This window comes from Mugil cephalus, chromosome 1, assembly GCF_022458985.1.
Source record: "Mugil cephalus isolate CIBA_MC_2020 chromosome 1, CIBA_Mcephalus_1.1, whole genome shotgun sequence".
In the NCBI taxonomy this organism is placed as follows: domain Eukaryota; kingdom Metazoa; phylum Chordata; class Actinopteri; order Mugiliformes; family Mugilidae; genus Mugil; species Mugil cephalus.
This window is the reverse complement of record NC_061770.1, coordinates 40,591,997-40,610,521: the sequence shown is the minus strand read 5'-3', so window position 1 is coordinate 40,610,521 and position 18,525 is coordinate 40,591,997. Positions and strand designations below refer to the sequence as shown.

At 48.2% G+C, this 18,525-nt stretch overlaps 1 protein-coding gene across 6 annotated transcripts in view; it reads left to right on the top strand.

Annotated features, from left to right (window-relative positions):
• The first annotated feature begins 240 nt into the window (after positions 1 to 240).
• LOC125020646 (serine/threonine-protein phosphatase 2B catalytic subunit alpha isoform) overlaps positions 241 to 18,525 on the top strand; it is a 68,862-nt gene continuing 50,577 nt past the window's right edge. For 3 of the 6 annotated variants that reach the window (XM_047606094.1, XM_047606086.1, XM_047606103.1), the window contains exon 1: positions 242 to 559. In XM_047606094.1, the coding sequence (XP_047462050.1) occupies positions 499 to 559 (61 nt within the window). In that variant the 5' untranslated portion in view covers positions 242 to 498. Of the gene's footprint in view, positions 560 to 18,525 lie in introns of all 6 variants that reach the window. The other 3 variants (XM_047606085.1, XM_047606084.1, XM_047606112.1) reach the window with 2 other exon arrangements.

The following is an 18,525-nucleotide window of genomic DNA, read 5'->3' as shown; positions in this document are numbered from 1 at the left end:
CACAAATCAATGTAAAAAAAAAAAAAAAGTATGCAAAAATATATTTTTATTGTACATCTTTCAGCAAATGTAACTATTATGTTTATTCCAGGCTGTCCTCGCCACTTCTTATTCCCAGACTGACACAGAAACAGCCCTTTGATAAAACAAGGACGCCGAGGGTCCCTCTCCACCAATGGGAGGAGCCGGTGTCTGCAGGGGGGCGGGACTTAGGAGCGAGCATGCTAGAGTGTGGACTGCGCTCGCTCAGACAACTTGATACAGAGTAACAGTAAATCAGACAGACGGACAGACAGAGAGACGGAGAGAGCAGCTCCTACGGCAGCAGCAGTGAAACTGTAACCCTGTTGCAAGTATTTTTGGCCGCTGATAGGGACCGAGTGAGATCACTGCGGTCTCTTTTTCTCGGATAGACTCAAGAGTTGTTCGGCGAGAGCAACGCGAGGGACCGTTTTCAGGCTCGTTTCTGCTATATCTTCATTTTATATCGCACTGGAAATGTCCGAAAACAAGCCAAATGATGAACCGAAGTTATCTACGACGGACAGGGTGGTGAAATGTAAGTGTATTTCTTTATTCCCCCCCCCCCCCTCCCTCCTCCCTCCCACTGTCACACCGAAAACAGACGCCTCCTCAGCTCTCTGTGGTCTGGTCTGACCACCAGAAGCAGACTCGGAGGGTTTCACGGTCGTAGCGGCGGCAAATGTAGTCGTTTTTTTTTTTTTTTTTTTTTTTTTTTTTTGGTGTTGTTCGCTGGCTATGGAGGAAGAAGGGTGTTAGCCGAGCTATGACAAGCAGCACTGAACTAGGAAGTGAGGGTAGGGGTGGGTGGGGGGGGTAACTACAGTTTGTTCGACCGGAGCCAGAATTTAGCAAGAAATGTGTCAGTGGCTGTGAGGCGTGCTGTGTTTTCGCGAGCGGTGACTAGCCTACAAGCCAGCGGTGACACAGATGCACGGTCGTTTCGGAGTCATACACCGTGCACGGCTTTTACAGTATCGCATGCAGATATTGCACAACCCGTCGCATTCAACCCCAAGGGCGATTTTCCCTCATTTTGCATGCATCACCAAACACTTTTACCAAAGCCCCCCTCTCTGTTTTTTTTTTTTCTTCTTCTTCTTCTTTCTTTCCCCCCATTGCACAATACTACTAGATGTCAACGTGTATTTGTGTGTGTGTTCAAGTGCCACATGGGGTGGTTCTTCCTTCCCTCTGTGTTTACCCGTCTCACATTCCACCTTCGCAGTCTACCATAAGTCTGCAATAAAGATCATAATCGGGGTGGACCTGGCCGAGGAGCAGGAGCAATGCAGCCGGCCCAGTTTTCGTGTCACCTCGCAGCCCCGCGTTGACTTAAAAGGCTGCGTGCACAAGTTGCTGTGGCACACAAGCCTGTTCGGTGGCCAGGCGAGTGTCATCCTCGAGTTGGTGGTTCAAGGCGAATGTGAAAGCTTTTCCTCAAAAGAAAAGTAAGATTGTTTTTTGTTTTGCATTAGTTGCAACCACATATCCTGCACCACAACAGGCGTGTGCAGTAAAGGGGCAGAGTGCACGGTGCTACATGAGGGAGTTGTTGCTGAGCTTCGCTGCTGGAGTCCATCCGATTGAAATAATGAGATCATCTGTGGCCATTAAGCATCGAGACTTGGGTTGGGGAAAGGCAACTATCCGGCGATTTTAAAAGACCACGACTGGAATCACTGGCTACACTTCTCCGTGTCGCATATTTGTCTCTTCGTCTGAGGCCGGCTTGCTCTATTTGAGATGGGGAAACACAAAACACAACATTTAACGATATGGCAGCAGGCTCCTTTTCCTGTACCGAGTACAGTGCACTAGCCAGTTGGATTGTTGGAGACGTGCGCCAGCGTTCAGAGGGAGTCTCGGCGTGTCTTGGGTGCTTTTGTAATGAATATTTCAACAGATCATACCCCTGCGCCGTCTCCGCCAAGTTGAAGGGTAATGAAAAATAGATATGACATGTATGGGTTATAAAGAGATTTAACAATATCACTGGGTGACTTGGGCGGCCCGTGTTGCACGGATCTGAAGCCGCTCTCCTCTCGTCGCTGCCGTTTCGCGCCGAGGAGCTGCCACCAAACACTCCATCTCAGCGACCGTGACTTCGGCGCATCCCCGCTCCGCTCAGCGGAGGCCCTGCGCCGGCCTTAATCGGGTTGAGATGCATCGATTAGACGTTAGAGGGTTCCGTCAGGGAATCCGAGAGGCCGGGTTCGCGCGGCTCACCGTCGAACCCCGACGTCGGGATCGAGAAAGTAAACTCGACTCGTCGTTCATTCATCAAGCTTCGCGAAGTCAGTGTTTTGGTAATGCATCAGTATTATGACAACACAGGCGCTGGCTGTGTGTACAAAGCACCTCTCCAAAACAACTGCAGGCTATAGGTGTGCGAGCGAATTGTTTTCAGCCGCCACGCTACGAGGTGTCAGGCCAACTTATCATAAGTGCTTTGCATCCACCTGTTTTCAGAAGGCATTATCATAATGCTCCTAAAAGCCGCCGCTGCAAGTAATTGCTGGCGCGGGTTTAATTGGCCGAGGCAGGAGAAGTTTTCTTTTTCAGAAGTTTTTTAGCCCTGGCAGAAACAAACTTATGTGCAGTTTCCAGCATGTAACATTTGAATTGATTAAACTTTGCCACCTGTTTGCCACTCGGTCGTTGGCCATCACGGTGTGGATTTTCTGCTCGTTGGTCGGCCATTGCAGCTGTTTTGTATTAATTTGTGAAGGGCTTCCCTGATTAAGTGGCCCTTAAAACAGGATTAGCTTGGGGCTCTCGCTAATCCTGCACATTTTATCAGAATCTGTGGCCCCGAATTCACTTTTTCTTCGACTTTGTCTGCATCTGCTGCTGCCCTCTGTGAGATAGAAAACAAGCACTTAGCAATAAGGTTGTCATGGTGCATTCAAGACCAGCCCCAGCTCCCCAAAGCGAAACAAGCTCGGTAATGGTGTGTTTTCCGTCGCCGGCCGGGGAGAGCGGTGGGCCTCCGTGCCCCCCCCCACCCCCACCCCCGGTGGCGCGGCCGGGTCCTTCTCCTCCGCGAGTGGGGATGGATAACATCTGACATTTGACTTTTGAGAAGAGGGCCCCCCGCGCTCAGACGTGCGTGGGCTGGCGAGATGGCGGTGGTGACAGGGGCGCAGTGCCAGGCACTGATCCCAGCTGGACGGCCGAGTCATTTATAGAACGGGACATTAAGTAATGCCACATACTTGATCCCTGCCTTTACGCGTGGTCACCTGCGCGCGGATGTGCACCGCACATCGGCAGCCGTCGCGCACGGCCGCGGCGTCTCTTTCCCGCGAGCGCGGTCGAAAGCGGCGCGAGCTTTCCTCGCGGTTTCCGAATAATATTTCTTCATCAGAATTCATAAACCTTGTCATTAGGTGTATTTGCATGGGAATGTGATTGCTAAGGGAAAGTTGGGTGATTTATAATGACTGCCCAGGCTGTTTATACTTTGAGTCCCGTGCCAGCGTGCTGTGTCTGTAAAGTTTGGTTCGGTGCAAATGAAACTTCCAGTAACTGAATCCGCTGGTTTGCTTTTTTTTTGTTTGGTTTCTTTTCCAGTTACTTTTAATCAAGAGCCCTCAGTGACGTAGGTTTCGCTGCTCCGTGAGATCTATGAGACAACTGGATGGCATCCGACTGTCTCCGTGCGCCGGGAGGTGCAGCGCTCTCGGGTGGTTGCAGTCCCAAAAAAAAAAAAAAAAACATATTTTCATTGTCATCGAGACGTAAACACGCGCGATAAACACACCACGGCAGGACGCCTGAACAGCGCCTGCACGACTGCTTCACCGATCGCATGGCACGGTTTGAACAGACTTCCAGTCCGGTCGCACTTGTTTTAGCTCGTGGGGAAACCGAGCCAACGGCAGAACACGAGGCCTCAGTCGAATTTCTCCGGTCGAAAAAGGAGTAAACAGCCGAGCGCACATCTTTGTCTAATCTGAACATTCTGATGCACAAATATTTTCAGCACAGCACGGTCATCTAGAACAAACACTGGAGTACCCTTTGGGAACGTGTCAGTTGATGAGTCAGTCGGCAAAAATGTTGACAATCTAGAAATATGCCAGACGCATTCCTCCGTTCCAGTTGTGTTTATTTTCTGCATGTGTTTTTCTCATGTGGCAGTAAACCGATGGCAGCTGCTCCTCGTTTAAGACTCGGGTGATTAATCAGAGCATGTGATCGGCCGGGGCGGGTTGACCCGCGAGTGCTCGATCGGGGGCACGGGGTCAGGCGCTTAAATGGCAAATAGTCGATATCATATCCAGTCAAGTGGATTTATTTGTGGAAGAGAATGCCGCCGCGGTGCCAATTATTATTAACCGCGCCGCCACGCTCCGTCGTGTCAGCCCCTCTTTTGGGGTTCTGCTGCCACTGATTTGCACCGTTTGCTCTCCAGACTTGCACGACCGCGTCAAAAACAACAAGGTTGCGAGACTCGGGTTTGGCCTTGTAGAAAACGTCTCCCATTCGTGAGTGAGCCCGGGTGCTGGAGGTTTGTCGGGGAGTCGCCCGGACTCCTCCTTTGCATCTTTTAACAGATTTCCATTCAGCACGGCTCAATCTGGAAACGCTTTCTGCAGCAGAGCCTGCGAGCGAAGAGATAACCCCCGGGCAGGCGATCGAAAAGCCTGTATCTGCTCGCCCGGTCTGCGGTGACACGGGAGATTCTTCTGGCGGTGTTTGATAACAATGTGTCCTGTCGGGGCGCAGAAAGAAAGACGTATCTCTGCCGTGACGTTGCGCTCGGATGCGCGCTCCGCGGCGTCCTCCACCCCGAGTGAGTGCACCTCCACCGCTCATTAGATTAAAGAGGAATTAGGCTCTGTTGTGGATTTAGGGCACGGCAAAGCGGTGGATTTGGACAGATTAAGCCCCATATAGGGGGATAAAGGCGGCTCCGCTCGGAGGTTGTAATCTGACTCCGTGCATTAGCTGCTGCTCTTGCTAATTCATGCGAACAAATGGATGTTTGGTCTCGAAAACGCGAAAGGAGGAGGAAAACTGTTTACCCACCTTGACATTTTTGGATTGTCGCAAAGCCTATGAGTGCAGTTTTCGGGATTTGCATGCCTTTGAACTCGCGCTCGTTGTTGATGCGTTTGAACCAGATTTGTAAGCAACAGTTTTTGCAGCTTACATGTTGATGGGAGCTGCGGCTTTCGTACCGCCGCGGCTCTCCGTACGCCGCCTCGTGAGCACCACACGCGCCACATTTTCCTCTTTTTCGCAGAGGTCCAAACACATAAATTCTTCCCCTGATTGCTCGTAGCCACAGCTACGTGCGCTGGCCATACATCATAATGTTGTGCTATTGTATTTGGTGAAAAAAAAAATCAGCCTCTCTGTAAACAAACTCCCAGCATTTCCCATTTCATGGCTGGCGGACACCAGCACGCGGCACCGCTGCGCGCTGCAGAGGCTAACAAAAGCCATTTGGAACGGGGACAGGAGTTGTGTGTCATCAGATCCCTCTCTGGAGTCGGTCGCCTCGCAGTCACAAATCAATCAATAGTGTCTACACACATGTAGCTTCGTGTTGGGCACCCGGTACAGTGAGCGGTGGGGGATGGAGAGGCTAACCCAGTGAACTGGGGGCAGCCGGGGGTACGTTCAAGGACGGCGGCGTAGTAAATCCGCACGGGAAGACGGGCGGGTTTCGCGGGGGTGGAAGCGCGTACGCTCGCGTGCGCGTCACCTACGACGCGGGTCACATTTAGTTAATTGAGAAAGCAGGTTTTGGGGGAATTCAGATGTAGAACAACAGCTGTCATGGGATTGCTGCCACATGCTGTTCAGCAAAAAAAAAAAAAAAAAAAAATGTCCGTGAATCATCAGAGACTCAATTCAATCAACAGCTCAGTGGATGAGGATTTGATTCACATGCGATTCTATTTATTTTTTTTTTTTTTTTTAGTGTTATTGGATTTTGTCACTTACGGTCTGATTTGATTGGCTAAAATTGTGAGCCCATTACACAGCCAGTGACCCGAGAGCAATTTAGGAAGAAATTGGTGAAGTGAGTTTATAAAACCCGAGGACCCAAGCGGCGTTTGTTGCATGAAACTGCCGAAGCTCCTAAATGAAAACCAAGCTTTTGCTTAATGCTTTTATGCATTTAATCCGGACAGCGTTGACCTCCCGCTCACCTCCCACTGTCAACAGCACTAATACTGTTGTAAATGTAACACTAGTAGGTGTAGTGACAGAGCAAAATTGTAAAACATTAACTAGCTCCAGAAGTTGGCTGGACAAAATACTTGCTGCGTGGACCTTTTGAGCATTTCCGTCGTTTTGCAAAGTTTACCCGGGTTCATCAGACCTTTGCGGTTTCAGTTTTGGGGACGGGAGAGTGTCGGGACGGCGAACTTCATCTGCAGAGTTCATGCATGAAACATGAAACATGGAACGGGATGTCAATAACGCGGGTGGTGTCATTGATCCCACGTCAATTGCATTTGTGTTTTTTAATTCGCACACATGGTCGCTTAAAGTCATTCATTCCTTTTCCTTTTTTCGTGCAGATTAATCCAGTCGTGCAGCAGTAATATATATATATAACAAATTAACTACATTGTCGGAGAAAGAGCAGCACGGCCTGTTGATGTTTTGAACCGACACAGCTCATGTGTCACACCTCGCGATAACGTTTAAGTGCCCGAGAATGAAACATCTCCACAGTGATGTCTTTATCTGGGACACATCTCGTGTGTGTGTGTGAGTGCGCTCATTCTCTCAGCCTCTGTTTTCGTGCCATTGCTACGAGAAGAGGAGCTTCCTTCTGGCGATAACACAGCCGAAGGGTAGACGGTGGACTTGGAGGGCCGGGACGGACGTAAACATGGATGCGCGCGCAGCCGTTCGTGTTTAAGCGCGGATGAAACGAGTAAAGCCGCGTTGCGGGGTTTGACTGTAAACGGTAGATTAGAAAGCAGAGGGAAAGCCACCGCGGGGTGAGGGATGTTGTAACTCCCGCGTCGCCTCATCAACTCAGATGCACGCATGGGGGGCTGAGGGGGTTGACATATGAAGGGTGCACAGTATCTCACGGTAACTGTCGAGTTGAGATTGCCTCTCCTCTGCTATCACGCAAGCATCTGTACTTGTTGACACCCACTCACACACACACACACACACACACACATCGGAGCTCATGCAAATGAGACGTGTTCCCATGAAGAACTGATGAATATGCTGATTTTTTTTTTGATTTTTCTCATCGCTAGCATGTGGGCGCGCGTGTGTCAGAGAACGCACAAAAAAATAAATAAATAAAATAAAAAAATAAATAGATGAGCAACTTTTATCCAACGCTACAGTCCATCAAGCGGTGACGAACCTCAGCTACGAGGGAGTCTGTTGTCACAGCCCGAGTGCACCTCGGGAGCTATAGCTTGTTCCAAAGGAAAGGAAAGGCCTAATTTCAGTCAATGCGGTTCAATCCCCTCCCGCCCTCGGTGTTTGATAAACCCGCTGCCACAGCAGAGCAGAATTTCACACAGAATTCCCAGTTGTCTTTCGGGGTGCAGCGCCGCATTCCGCTGCAGGTTTGCTTTGGCGGGAGTTTCGGGTTTGGCTCGTCAGCCGCGAGCGTCGGCACCGGGAGCGGCGGGTGAGCCAACGCTGGCGTCGGGGGGGCCGCGCATTCAGACGCGCTCGCCCCGGTGGTTTTCTGGCCGGCGTGTCTCGGTGCTCTCGAAAACGCAGCCTGACATTTTCCGGGACAGGCCCCTCTTTTGACTTGCGAGCCGGCGAGATGTTTGAAGTGCGCGCGGCGCTCGTATTGAGTGTCGCGCGGGCGAGCTCGCCGAGTCGTCGGCCGCGTCGCGGGCTTTAACCCCGCTTCTCCGCCTTTTTTTTATCCGTCCCCGCCGCAGTTATTTTATCGGTCCAGAAAGGAGCGCTCTTTTTAATTAAGAGACAGATCAATACTTTTCATCAAGTGTTATGGATGTACTTCATTAAGGCCCCAAGTAACACGGGGGACTAGCACACTGGAGCACAGAGCCACTTTTATTTCACTCTGGCTGTGTCTTGGATAATACGATTTAGTCTTTTTAAAGGATTAATTCATTTTTTGCTCTCGCTGTGAGAAGCTATTCTCAGGTTCGGCGCAGAGCGTTTAAACAGTAAGAATTTTATTTCTCCGCCGCATTCGGCGGAAATTAACTTAACTGAGGAAGGCCCTAATTACAGATGGGGAAAATAAGCTAGTTTCCCTCTGTTGATCCTGCAGCGTGAAGCGACAACCCCGGGTTGGACTTTTCTTTCAGGTGTCGTCAGCTCGCCGAGCTCAAAAAAAAACACCCAGTGTGTGCGGACGGGGGAGAGAAACTCCAGCTATACAAATACAGCTGGAGGTGAGTCGAGGCCCCAAGGTTTATTTACACACATTCACACGCGTTAATTATAGACCACCTGGCTGAAAATTAACCCTCTTATTCCATGTGCTGGCGAATTTGGCGTCCGCTTATCTCGGGCCTGCCGTCGGAAAAAAATCTTTCACGGGGATGTCAGCACGTTCTATAATTGACCCGGCGAAAAAAAAAAAAAAAAAAAAAAAAAAACGTCGTCCCGTGAGATTCGACGGCGTTTCCGGATGTCGGCTCGGCGCGCTTCTCGTTCCACGTGCTTATTAATAGCTCATTGTTTTCGCGGCTCGCACGGAGCGCCCGTCACCTGCGAGGGTTTCGGGGGCCCGCGAGTTTACCTTCGGACTTTTTTTTTCCTCGTGGCAAAAATAGAAAGGGGCTAAGAGGCGTTTGGTCTGACGGCGGCGGGCTGCTCGGCCGCTCCCTCCCACGTGGAGGGCGGAGGGACGAGGGCCGCCGCCGCTGCTGCCTGGCCCGCTCGCTCGAAACACACGCTCATGCAAAGGGCAGAGCCAGAGTCGTGACTGTGGTGTGTGTGTGTCGGCGGAGAGGGTCGGGGGGGACGGAGGCGTTTTGTTAGCCTGCCCTTGCTGTTTTTATCCGCTGAATTAGACCCCGGAGTAGATTTAAAAATAAAAAAATAAAAAAGCCCAGCGAATTTCCTCCTGGAATATTCTCCCAGTAATTGCAAGGTCAACGACTCGTTCGGAGCTGATGTACACAAGAGCTCGTTCTCGATAGCTTGCCGGTGACTCAAGACTGCCGCAATCCCCAGGAAGTCACCCCCCACACCCCCCCCCCCCAGCCGTCGTTGTTTCGTGTGACTCAATAAAGCGTCAGACCTGTGGAAGTCGGAGGAACCTCCTATTCCGCGTGTTTGTGGTTCGCGGTCCTGAAAACGGAGTCACGAAACCGCGGGAGACGTGTTGTTTGATCAAGCTAATCTCCCCTCGGTGTGATCTCCCAAGCCCGGTCCATTAATGCCGTCGTCCCGCCCCGGGTCCTGCTCACATACGCCTTCGCCTCCTGGCTGTTATGTCTCTTGGCAGCCCGCGCATCGCTTTTCCATGTCATGCTTTAGCCCGTGGCCTGCCCCCAAACAAACCGGCGAGGGCCGACGAGTGACACCGCAGCTCCTTAGCTCACGGCTACCGCTGTGAACACAAGCTTAGGTACGTCCGCACCTGTCACACCGTCTCGAGAATAGTAAAAGAGTACGACGTCCGTGACAGTTTTTCTACCGGGACTCGACGTGTTATTATTTTATTTTTTTCCTGTCTTGTAAAAATGTGAGACGTGCTGTTTCTTTGTCGCTGCCTCACCTATTTTCATGCCACCATACTTGATATTTCTCTGCTTCCCCTGCTTTCCACCATGTCTGCCGCACTGATTCTGCTTCCGCTCAGCTGTGCCAAACCCACGTCGCAGGACTGAAACACCCACAATGCTTCGGGGCCCGTCGCCCTGTATAGAAAGTAACACGATCCCCGGGGAGGAATGTGGCAAGCCTCGGGGAGGCCAGGCCAAATCGAGGTTTTAAAAATCGGCCGGTCAGCTGGCAGATAATGTGTCTTCAAGTGATGTGGAGCCAGCGATTCGGCCGCGTTTGGGGAAAAATGAAATCAACTCATTATTTACCTGGCTGCTTTGCAGCACGACAGATGGTCCATACAATGCAGAAACGTGCAGCGCTGCAAGGGATGCCTTTAAAAGCTTATTTGCTTTTGATAAAGGCAAATACAACGAGCACGAGTGCCAGATGACCCGCCCATCCCAACACGTATAATACTTGATTTTTTTTTTTTGCCTTTGCTTCAAGACGTATTCACTCTGCCCGTGCGTAAACATTGCATCATGTGGGGGAACACGCCCGGCAGGAATGCCTTTTGAGAAGCTCCAAAAATAAATAATTTGAAAATGCCGCACACTACCCTACCCTGTATGTGTCATTAAAAAAAAAAAAAAAAAAAAAAATCTATTCACAGCTAGTGCAGCGCAGTCGAAGAGAGTCAAGACTCCCTTCAGGCAGTCAAGCTGTCAAGTGAACTGAACTTACTCGCTGACCCGATCCTCGAGAACACATGACCCTTGTAGCGGCCCGTTTGTCCCGGAGGGGGATCGAGGGCACGGCCCGGGCAGCTCGCTGCTGCTGCTGCTGCTCGACCTGCACACACAACAGCGGTGCCTCGAGTCGTCCAAAGGCCCCGGCCCTTAAGCTCTCATCTTTGATTGGATGTTAACCGGTGGGGGGGGGGGGGGGGGGGGGGGCTTTCTGATACGATGCTTTAACAGCCTTTAATCTCGTGGCGGGCTAGTAAAGCCTGCACAGATGGCGCCTCCGGGATAATACTCCACTGGCGAATTTTTAAAAAAATGCTTTCCCCGCAATACGGAGGGAGCGGTAAGGATGATTTACCTTACCGTCACTTTTAGCCCAGAAGGGTTGCGTAATAGCTGCTACTTCAGGGGCTCTGTCACACTTTCTCTGGATATATAGAGCTCCTCTGGGGCGCTGGGAACGGCTAGACGAGACGTGTGTGTGTGTGTGTGTGTGTGTGTGTGTGGTTGGTGCGGTAGATGTATTCTTTGCTGAGTCAGAATTCCTTTGGTCCTTCGGAGAAGTAATTCCTCTGTTGCCCAACCTCCCTTCTCTCGCGGCCCGTGCTGTTTTTTTTTTTTTTTTTTGCTTTTTCTTTTTTGGCAGGCAGGTGCCCCTGCTGGCGGGAGAACCCACCACACCCGCGCGTTTCGCGGCCTAGAAACAGAGACGGGCTTGAGAGGTGGGCGTGGGCAGAGGAGGGGGGGGGGGGAAAGGAAGTGATAGCAAAGGAAGGGGGACTCTTAGGGGCCTTGTTGTCTTGGCAAGAGGTGGGGAGGAGGTGGCTGGCTGAGCCGTCCCATCGCCTCACCACCTGTCCTCCGAAAAAGCACAGCAAGTCTGCCAGAAATTAAAACTCGACCGTGAATCTCTTGTGCATAAACACTTGATTCTGGAAAGAAAATGCGATTATACTTGAGTAATTCAGCTTTATTGATGCGTTTATTTAGAGCAAAAGCTATTTTGTTTTCCCCCCTTCGCGGTCGTTTCTCCTAGTGACACAGCACAGAGGAGCGACCTTTCACTTATGTGATGTGGCTATTCTCGTATGGTCGCGAGGGTTTGCCCCGGTCCACGGATCCTTGCGATAGTTGGCAGCGCGGTATTCATTTTCAAGTCGAGCAGGTAACCTTCCCAGCGGAGAGGATGGGGGACGGGGGGGACGGGGGGGTTAATTAACTATTCAGAATGTTATCTACAGTTCAGACTCTCGTTTTATCTGGGTCAGCCTCGGGTCCGGTGCGCTCGGTTTACCGAGCGCGGACGCAAATATAGACCGGCCTCAACCCCTCTGCATGTGTCTAGTAATTGCGTTCTAGAAATGCCAACATCGCGTCTGCCAACGAGCCCTCCTTGGGAGGTGCGATCACGCCTGTTGCGGCATATTATCTCAGAGGCAAGCTGTGAACGAGTGCAGAAAACACTGAAGTCGGTTGGAGTTTCTGGAACGTGAGAGCGTTTTTACAAATATGTCGTAATAGTACGGATCGGTCGAGGGCTCGTGTGTTCACGTTTGTAAATGGGGATTGTTGTGGCACAGTATCGGTCGGGGACGTCCGGGCCTCCTGTGAGCAAAAGTAGCCTTTAACATTTTGATAATGTTCAAGCTATTGTATTTAAATGTAATACTTCCCTTTCCCAGAGTTGTGCTCTATTAACAACGTGTTTTATGTCTTGCTACTTGAAGCCAGCGTGTTCTGCAAGCTGAAATTTCTTTCCTGTGTTCCCTGCAGAGCGGTTACATATGTCAATTGAAATATTTAAAAGGGGCTTTAAAAGCCTGCGACTGTGGCAGGCAGTGTAAACGGATAAAAGCGTTCAGTGGCAGCATAAAAAAAAACAAAAAAAAACCAAACAACTGAAGGTGCAAATGTAGCTAATTTGAGAAAACATTACACGACCGGCAAACATCTGCCGTGTTATCGTTATAGTAATGAGTTTTACATGCTTTTTTGAAGTCTGACGTCTGGCTTTCGAGAGTGCAACCCTATCCGAGCTGCACGCGGCGGATCTGTATCGTGTCCCCGCGAACCAATCTGCATGTCACCGCACACTCTTAGAACAAGCCACCAGCGAGAACACTTTGTAAAGTGGCTGCCGCTGTGGCAAGGCTCTCCAGGGTGAGTGGGGGACACGTGTTCTCGATAGACCGGTGTCGTCAGTCCTTCCCAAATACGAGCGCCAGTTGACAGCATGATGGAGGGCGGTGGAAGGCTCGCACAAAGGTGGTTCTGTCGACGTGCGGGGCCAGGTTTTTGTCCAGACTGGAATCCAAACATGCCCACCGGTCCCCCCTCAGCTGCCTGACCTTTCTGTTTACCATCTGAAGAAAAGGTTGAAATTGTAGCCTGGAAGCTCTGCGGAAAGATGCCGTCAGTGTGTCAAGGACTAGACACCGCAGAGCCTTATGGGTAACCAGATTCAACTCAGTGATTGATGCTTTAAAGTAGAGATTGTGCCGATATTTGCCTTCTTTACTGGTATCGGTGTTGGCCGATACGTGGGTACATTCGCCGATACATGTGTATATGTGTATATATGTATATATATGTGTATATATGTATGTGTATATATGTATGTGTATATATGTATATGTATATATGTATATGTATATATGTATATATATATATATATATGTATATGTATATATGTATATGTATATATGTATATATAATGTATATATGTATATATGTATATTATATATATGTATATATATATATATATTATATATATATATATATGTATATGTATATATGTATATGTATATATGTATATATATATATATATATATGTATATGTATATATGTCTGTATTTCCCTGACAAGATTTACAGACAGGCGCATCCACAGGCAGCCCTGTGCTGCTGGAGGCGCTGTGGACCCGTGCAGCCCATACATTGCCCCTCCCACCAGCAAAGTGCATGTGTGCATAAGTTTTTGGTTAAATTGAGAATTATAACATTTGTTATCATTGTGTCATTTGAAGTATCGCTGATGTAAAAAAAAAATCGGTATCGGCCCTAAAAAAAATTCCACATCAGTCCGTCGCTACTTATGATCGGTTGACTCTATTTGCTTTGCGGAAACACAATACAACTCAGTTTTGATCTTGTTGATGGCTGAATCTAATGGCTTCTGCGAGGTGAGGCTGCTCCGAACCCGCCCTGACACAATCGATCTACAAGAACCGAGCAATTAAATATTTATTATAACATAATGCCTCCTGTTAATGGCTGCGCTTGACCGCGGTGCTAAGAGGAGAGCTGACAGACATCTAACCTGCGATGTGTGCCACTCATCAATCTACGCGTTCACGTTGCCACGCTTTCAATATCAATTCATAAAATCCGCTTCCTGCATCGTCTCCTTACAAATCTTGCTACCGCCTCATGGGACTGTTACCACAAATCTCTTTAAAGGAGCAAAATTGCCTGGAAGCTGAAATATCTCTAAATGAATTAATATTGAATTTAATTAAATCAGATCGGGACCTTGTATCCAATCAATTCAGGAAATAACAGTAGAAATTAGCGATGAAGCAGATTAGGGTGTCGCCTCGAGTGCTCAGCTGCGGGTCAAGGGTGCCTTGCATGTAGTGTCGCGGCCCGAATTACGCAAGGGTGGCAATTAGTGTTTCGCACTGACACAATATTTGCTTTATCTGTCCTGATAGCAGTCTTTTAAGGTCGTGCGTGATGCATGGGGGAATATGCAGATTAGCCGCGACTATGACATAGTCTGGCTTTTGTGCGCCGCGGGTTTCATTTGTGCAAACGGCTTGCACACAACCGAGCGTGAGCCCGTAGCGCCCTGTCTTCCAGATCCTTTCAGCCTCCTCCATTGTTCCGTCTCTGCTATGCTCCAAAGCTGATTACAGCGCCTTCTCTAATGAAAGCTAATCCTGTGTCACGGCATTGTGGAGGAGGAGGAGGAGGAGGAGGAGGAGGTGGATGATGTGGAGGAGGAGGAGGAGGAGGAGGAGGGAGGCAGCTCGCAGCACAGCAAAGCTAGCAGGGAATGTCTTGTTCAAGGCCTGTCAGAGTGGCTTTCAGTGGAAATGCCACAGAGCATTAATGTCTGCACAGTCGTGGAAGTCGGTGAGGAGTTTTACATTGAGCTTGAGTCCAGTCATTCATCCTTTTAACTTGTGTTTACCTGTGCTGAGAAAAAAAAAAAAAAAAAAAAAGAAGCCTTGTGCAGTATGACTCGCTGGAAAATTGCATCTTTAGCCTCGGTCTACGTGTCACACTAGGAGAGCAAATGCAAACGTGTCCTGTTTGAATTCATTTGAATCTAGTCAGAGTCTAAATTTATCTTGGATGTGACGCTGTGTGCTGTCTCCTAAGGTCTTTGTAAATGGTTGTGTTTTGATGTGTGTGGCAGCTTTATTATAGAAATAGATGTTGCCTGGACATTAAAATGCAGTTTATATAAATCCAGTATCAGTGCTCTCATATTTAAGATCTGCAGGATACATTCAATACAAAACTGGAGACTGGATTTTAAAAGTTAGTTGATGACTATTGATCGGTTTTGTCGTGGCTGATGCTAATCAATATATAATTAAGAATTTTTAGTAGGGGTGGGAAAAAAATATCAATATGGCGATATGTCAATTGGATTAATTTGGATTAATATTGTTTTTTTTTTTTACTTTATATGTCCAGTGAATTATTACTGTCATCTGATGTGCATGTACACAACATTTAAGTTGCATTTAAAATTTCTCAGTGAGTTATGCAGAATATTGCAGTGTATCGCAATATCATAATATCGCGATAATGTATCGTATCGTGGCTCAAGTATCGTGATTAGTATCGTGAAATCTTTGCCAATACCAATAGTTTTTAACCTATATTTTTACCACTTGGATCATTCTTTGCTGTAAAGAAGAAATGCTATCAGTTAGTATCTTGGTAACATCTACAGATGGCCGACTAGAAGTCATGTGGTAAATCTTCAGGGAAAACCAGTCAGTGAACCGTGAGTCGGGGAGTGGATGGTTTTTGACAGATTGGCAAATATTCCTTTTTTTTTTTTTTTTTTATCCATTTCGATGCATTTTCATTTCATCGACTGATCCCACCCTCCCCCTCCCCCTCCCCCAGCCCAGCTCCAAATAACTGCAGCCATTTGCCAGCCGTAACCCAGGTCCCTCTCACTGTGCAATTGATCGACTGCTGCTTTGATGGCTCACCACACGTCCGACCACCACCAGAAAAACTGCGTGGGGACATCCCTTACCAAAAAAAAAAAAAAAGCCCGTCCACCCGTCCCCGCAGCATCCGCCGCCCACTCCCTTCCATCCGTCCGTCCTCACGTGCACGCGTACGATCATTTATCCCCGCGTTCACCCGCATCAGCCTCCCACGCTTCAGCCCTAACCTCGCTAATTAATCAGGGACTTAGTCAGAGTGCTGTCTGAGCGGCGACGCGTTTCTGATCACCTGTTTCTGCACATGTTTACTACATTTCTCATCAGAAAACCCGATGAGGCAACAGCAGCAGGACTAACGTTTTCATTGTCAGTCGCTCTCACACCGCTACGGGCTATTTTCTGTCAGCGCTTGATGGTCTTTGATAACCCTGACAGCCACAGCAGGATGGAGGCAGCTCTTGGTTGTATTGCAGGCTTCTTTAGTGCATGACCCGTCTATCTCGATGATGACGATCCCCAGATAACGTGTCATCGACGGGAACCTCTGTGCAGACGGCCACACGTGTTAGTGTCATGTCAGAGTTACCATCACACTCCTATCGATTACCCTTCTTCTTTTTTTTATTTTATTTTTTTTGTAAAGAGTGGAATATGCGCAATCAGGCTCCTTCCTGCTCAGATTTCCCAGCGTTGGATCGACCCGCTGCAGAATGTAACACGCTGCCAGCAATTCATTTTTAAGCCAATATTTTGATGGATGTAAGATTAAGACTGAGACTCCACAGCGCTGTTTCCCTGGCAACCGCTTTACTCACTTTTATCTAATATCTCTCCTGTTTGTCGATGTGAAGTAAAAGCTCGCATCCCCGCACCGGTGTACTTTAAAGTGCTGTAATAGTCCGCGGGTAACATCAAGTTACAATTAATTATGACCCTGACCGCAGGCCGCAGCTTTGAGCTAAAGCAGAGAATGTTTATATTGTGGTAATAAAAGTTATATATGGTGCATTTAGAGTTTGTGTTGAACATCCAACTCAAACTGTATATTTATCTACATGTATTTGGACCCTAAACAACATCCGGTGTGTCTTCACTATTCTATTTAAAAGGATGAAATTAGTAGCTGGAGGTCTCCTCCCTAATGAAGCAGTTCGTCCGGCCGTGCCCGAACAACTTAACTTCCGTTCCTTCTGCTGAAATAAATCGAACTGCCTCGCTATTAATTTAAGGGAATGAATTGGGTTATTTGAAGACATCATTTTAGCAGTCGTAGGACGTGAATTATTAAATACGGGGAACAAATTAAGCCGTGCAAATTATTAATTTGAGGGAGCGCAAATGATTAAATGCGTTGTCCTTGATACCTGCTGGGCACCGTAGTAGCATTAGCCGTCTCCGCGGCGCGATATCCGTCTTTGATACGGGAGTCTTTGTTGACCGTTCTGCTCTTACCCCCCCTTTGCATTTTTATTTCCTCTGACGCAGCCAGAGTGTGTCTGGTGAAATTTTTTCCTTCCGTTCCGTCGGACGGCAGCGGCTCAAAGTGAGTCAAAGCTGCAGACTGCTAAGCGCTCCGTTCGCGGCCGGCTTCTGTCCCCGCTAATGCGCGGTAAAGAGTGTTCGCGCCGATTTCCGAGTGACCTTTTCGCCGTCGGCCCCGCAGCCCGCGCGCCTTTTGAATTACCGGTGCGTCCTCTCGCCGGGCAGATGGGACTGCGCGTCGCGTGGGCTGACGACCGTCTTAATGCGTCTTCCTATAGTCATTTCCATCTTTGTCCCGCTGCAAACACCAGGTGCATGGGGTCACCTGGCCCCTTCATCACCGATACAGTCCAGCCCGTTAATCTGGAGTTTCCAGACACACCCAACGACATGAAATGTTCAATAATTAATAAATATTTAGTCAAATTTGCGGCAGTTTCTTACCCAGATGGAGATCGTTTTTTAAGAGCTGCGTAAATACACCAGGTGTCACTTTTGTCCTTGTCGCCGTTTTATTTATTTATTCGTTTTAATTAAGCCTTAAAGCCACAGTGCAGATCGCTTAGTGAGAGCAAACACATGCCTGTAACTTAAGCTTTATGACTTCATTTATTTATTTATTTTTTTTGTTCGGTGCTCTCCAATGAGGAAACCAACAGTAATCTAATGTATTTGCCCTTGCTGTTATCTCTAATCCATCCTCTGACCAGAATCTCTTTTTTTTTTTTTTCCTCCGGAGCCAAAACTTTTCTTGGATGCCAGAGACTCTGGATTTATTATTTCTAATATTATTTTTTATCAATATTTTATTACTTACATTTTTCACTCTTGTTTCCTTGCCACGGGCTCCACCGTATCCTCATTTGCCGTAGCCTCCTTTATCATCCTCTCCCTGACAAACCATCGTAGCGCTGCAAAACGCACGGAGAATTAACTGCAGCCGATTAGCTCAATCAGTATCTTGTTAACTCATTAAGCGAAGCGTTGGATCTAACAAACGTTCATTTACAGCTTAGGTCTTCAACAGGGGGTCCGCAGAGGTACTAAATCTTTGGTTGAATAGACACTTTTTAGATTTTTTTAATTTCCCCCCACGAATTTAAATTTCTCAATGCACATTAACAAGAATCCAACATATTTTAGCATGTTAGCATTTAGCTATGTTAAAGTAAAGTTACAACTGTCAAGAAAATAATCAGGGAATCGGCCTGTAATGTGCGACGTTGTGATTGGCGCAGTAGTGATGGGGGCGGGGCCTAATGTGTACAGGAGGCTTAGATTGAAATAAAAGAAAATAATATTTGAACTATTATTATTTGAATAGCTTACTATTAAATGCAAAATGTGAATAATAACGCTAGTTTGATAAAGTCT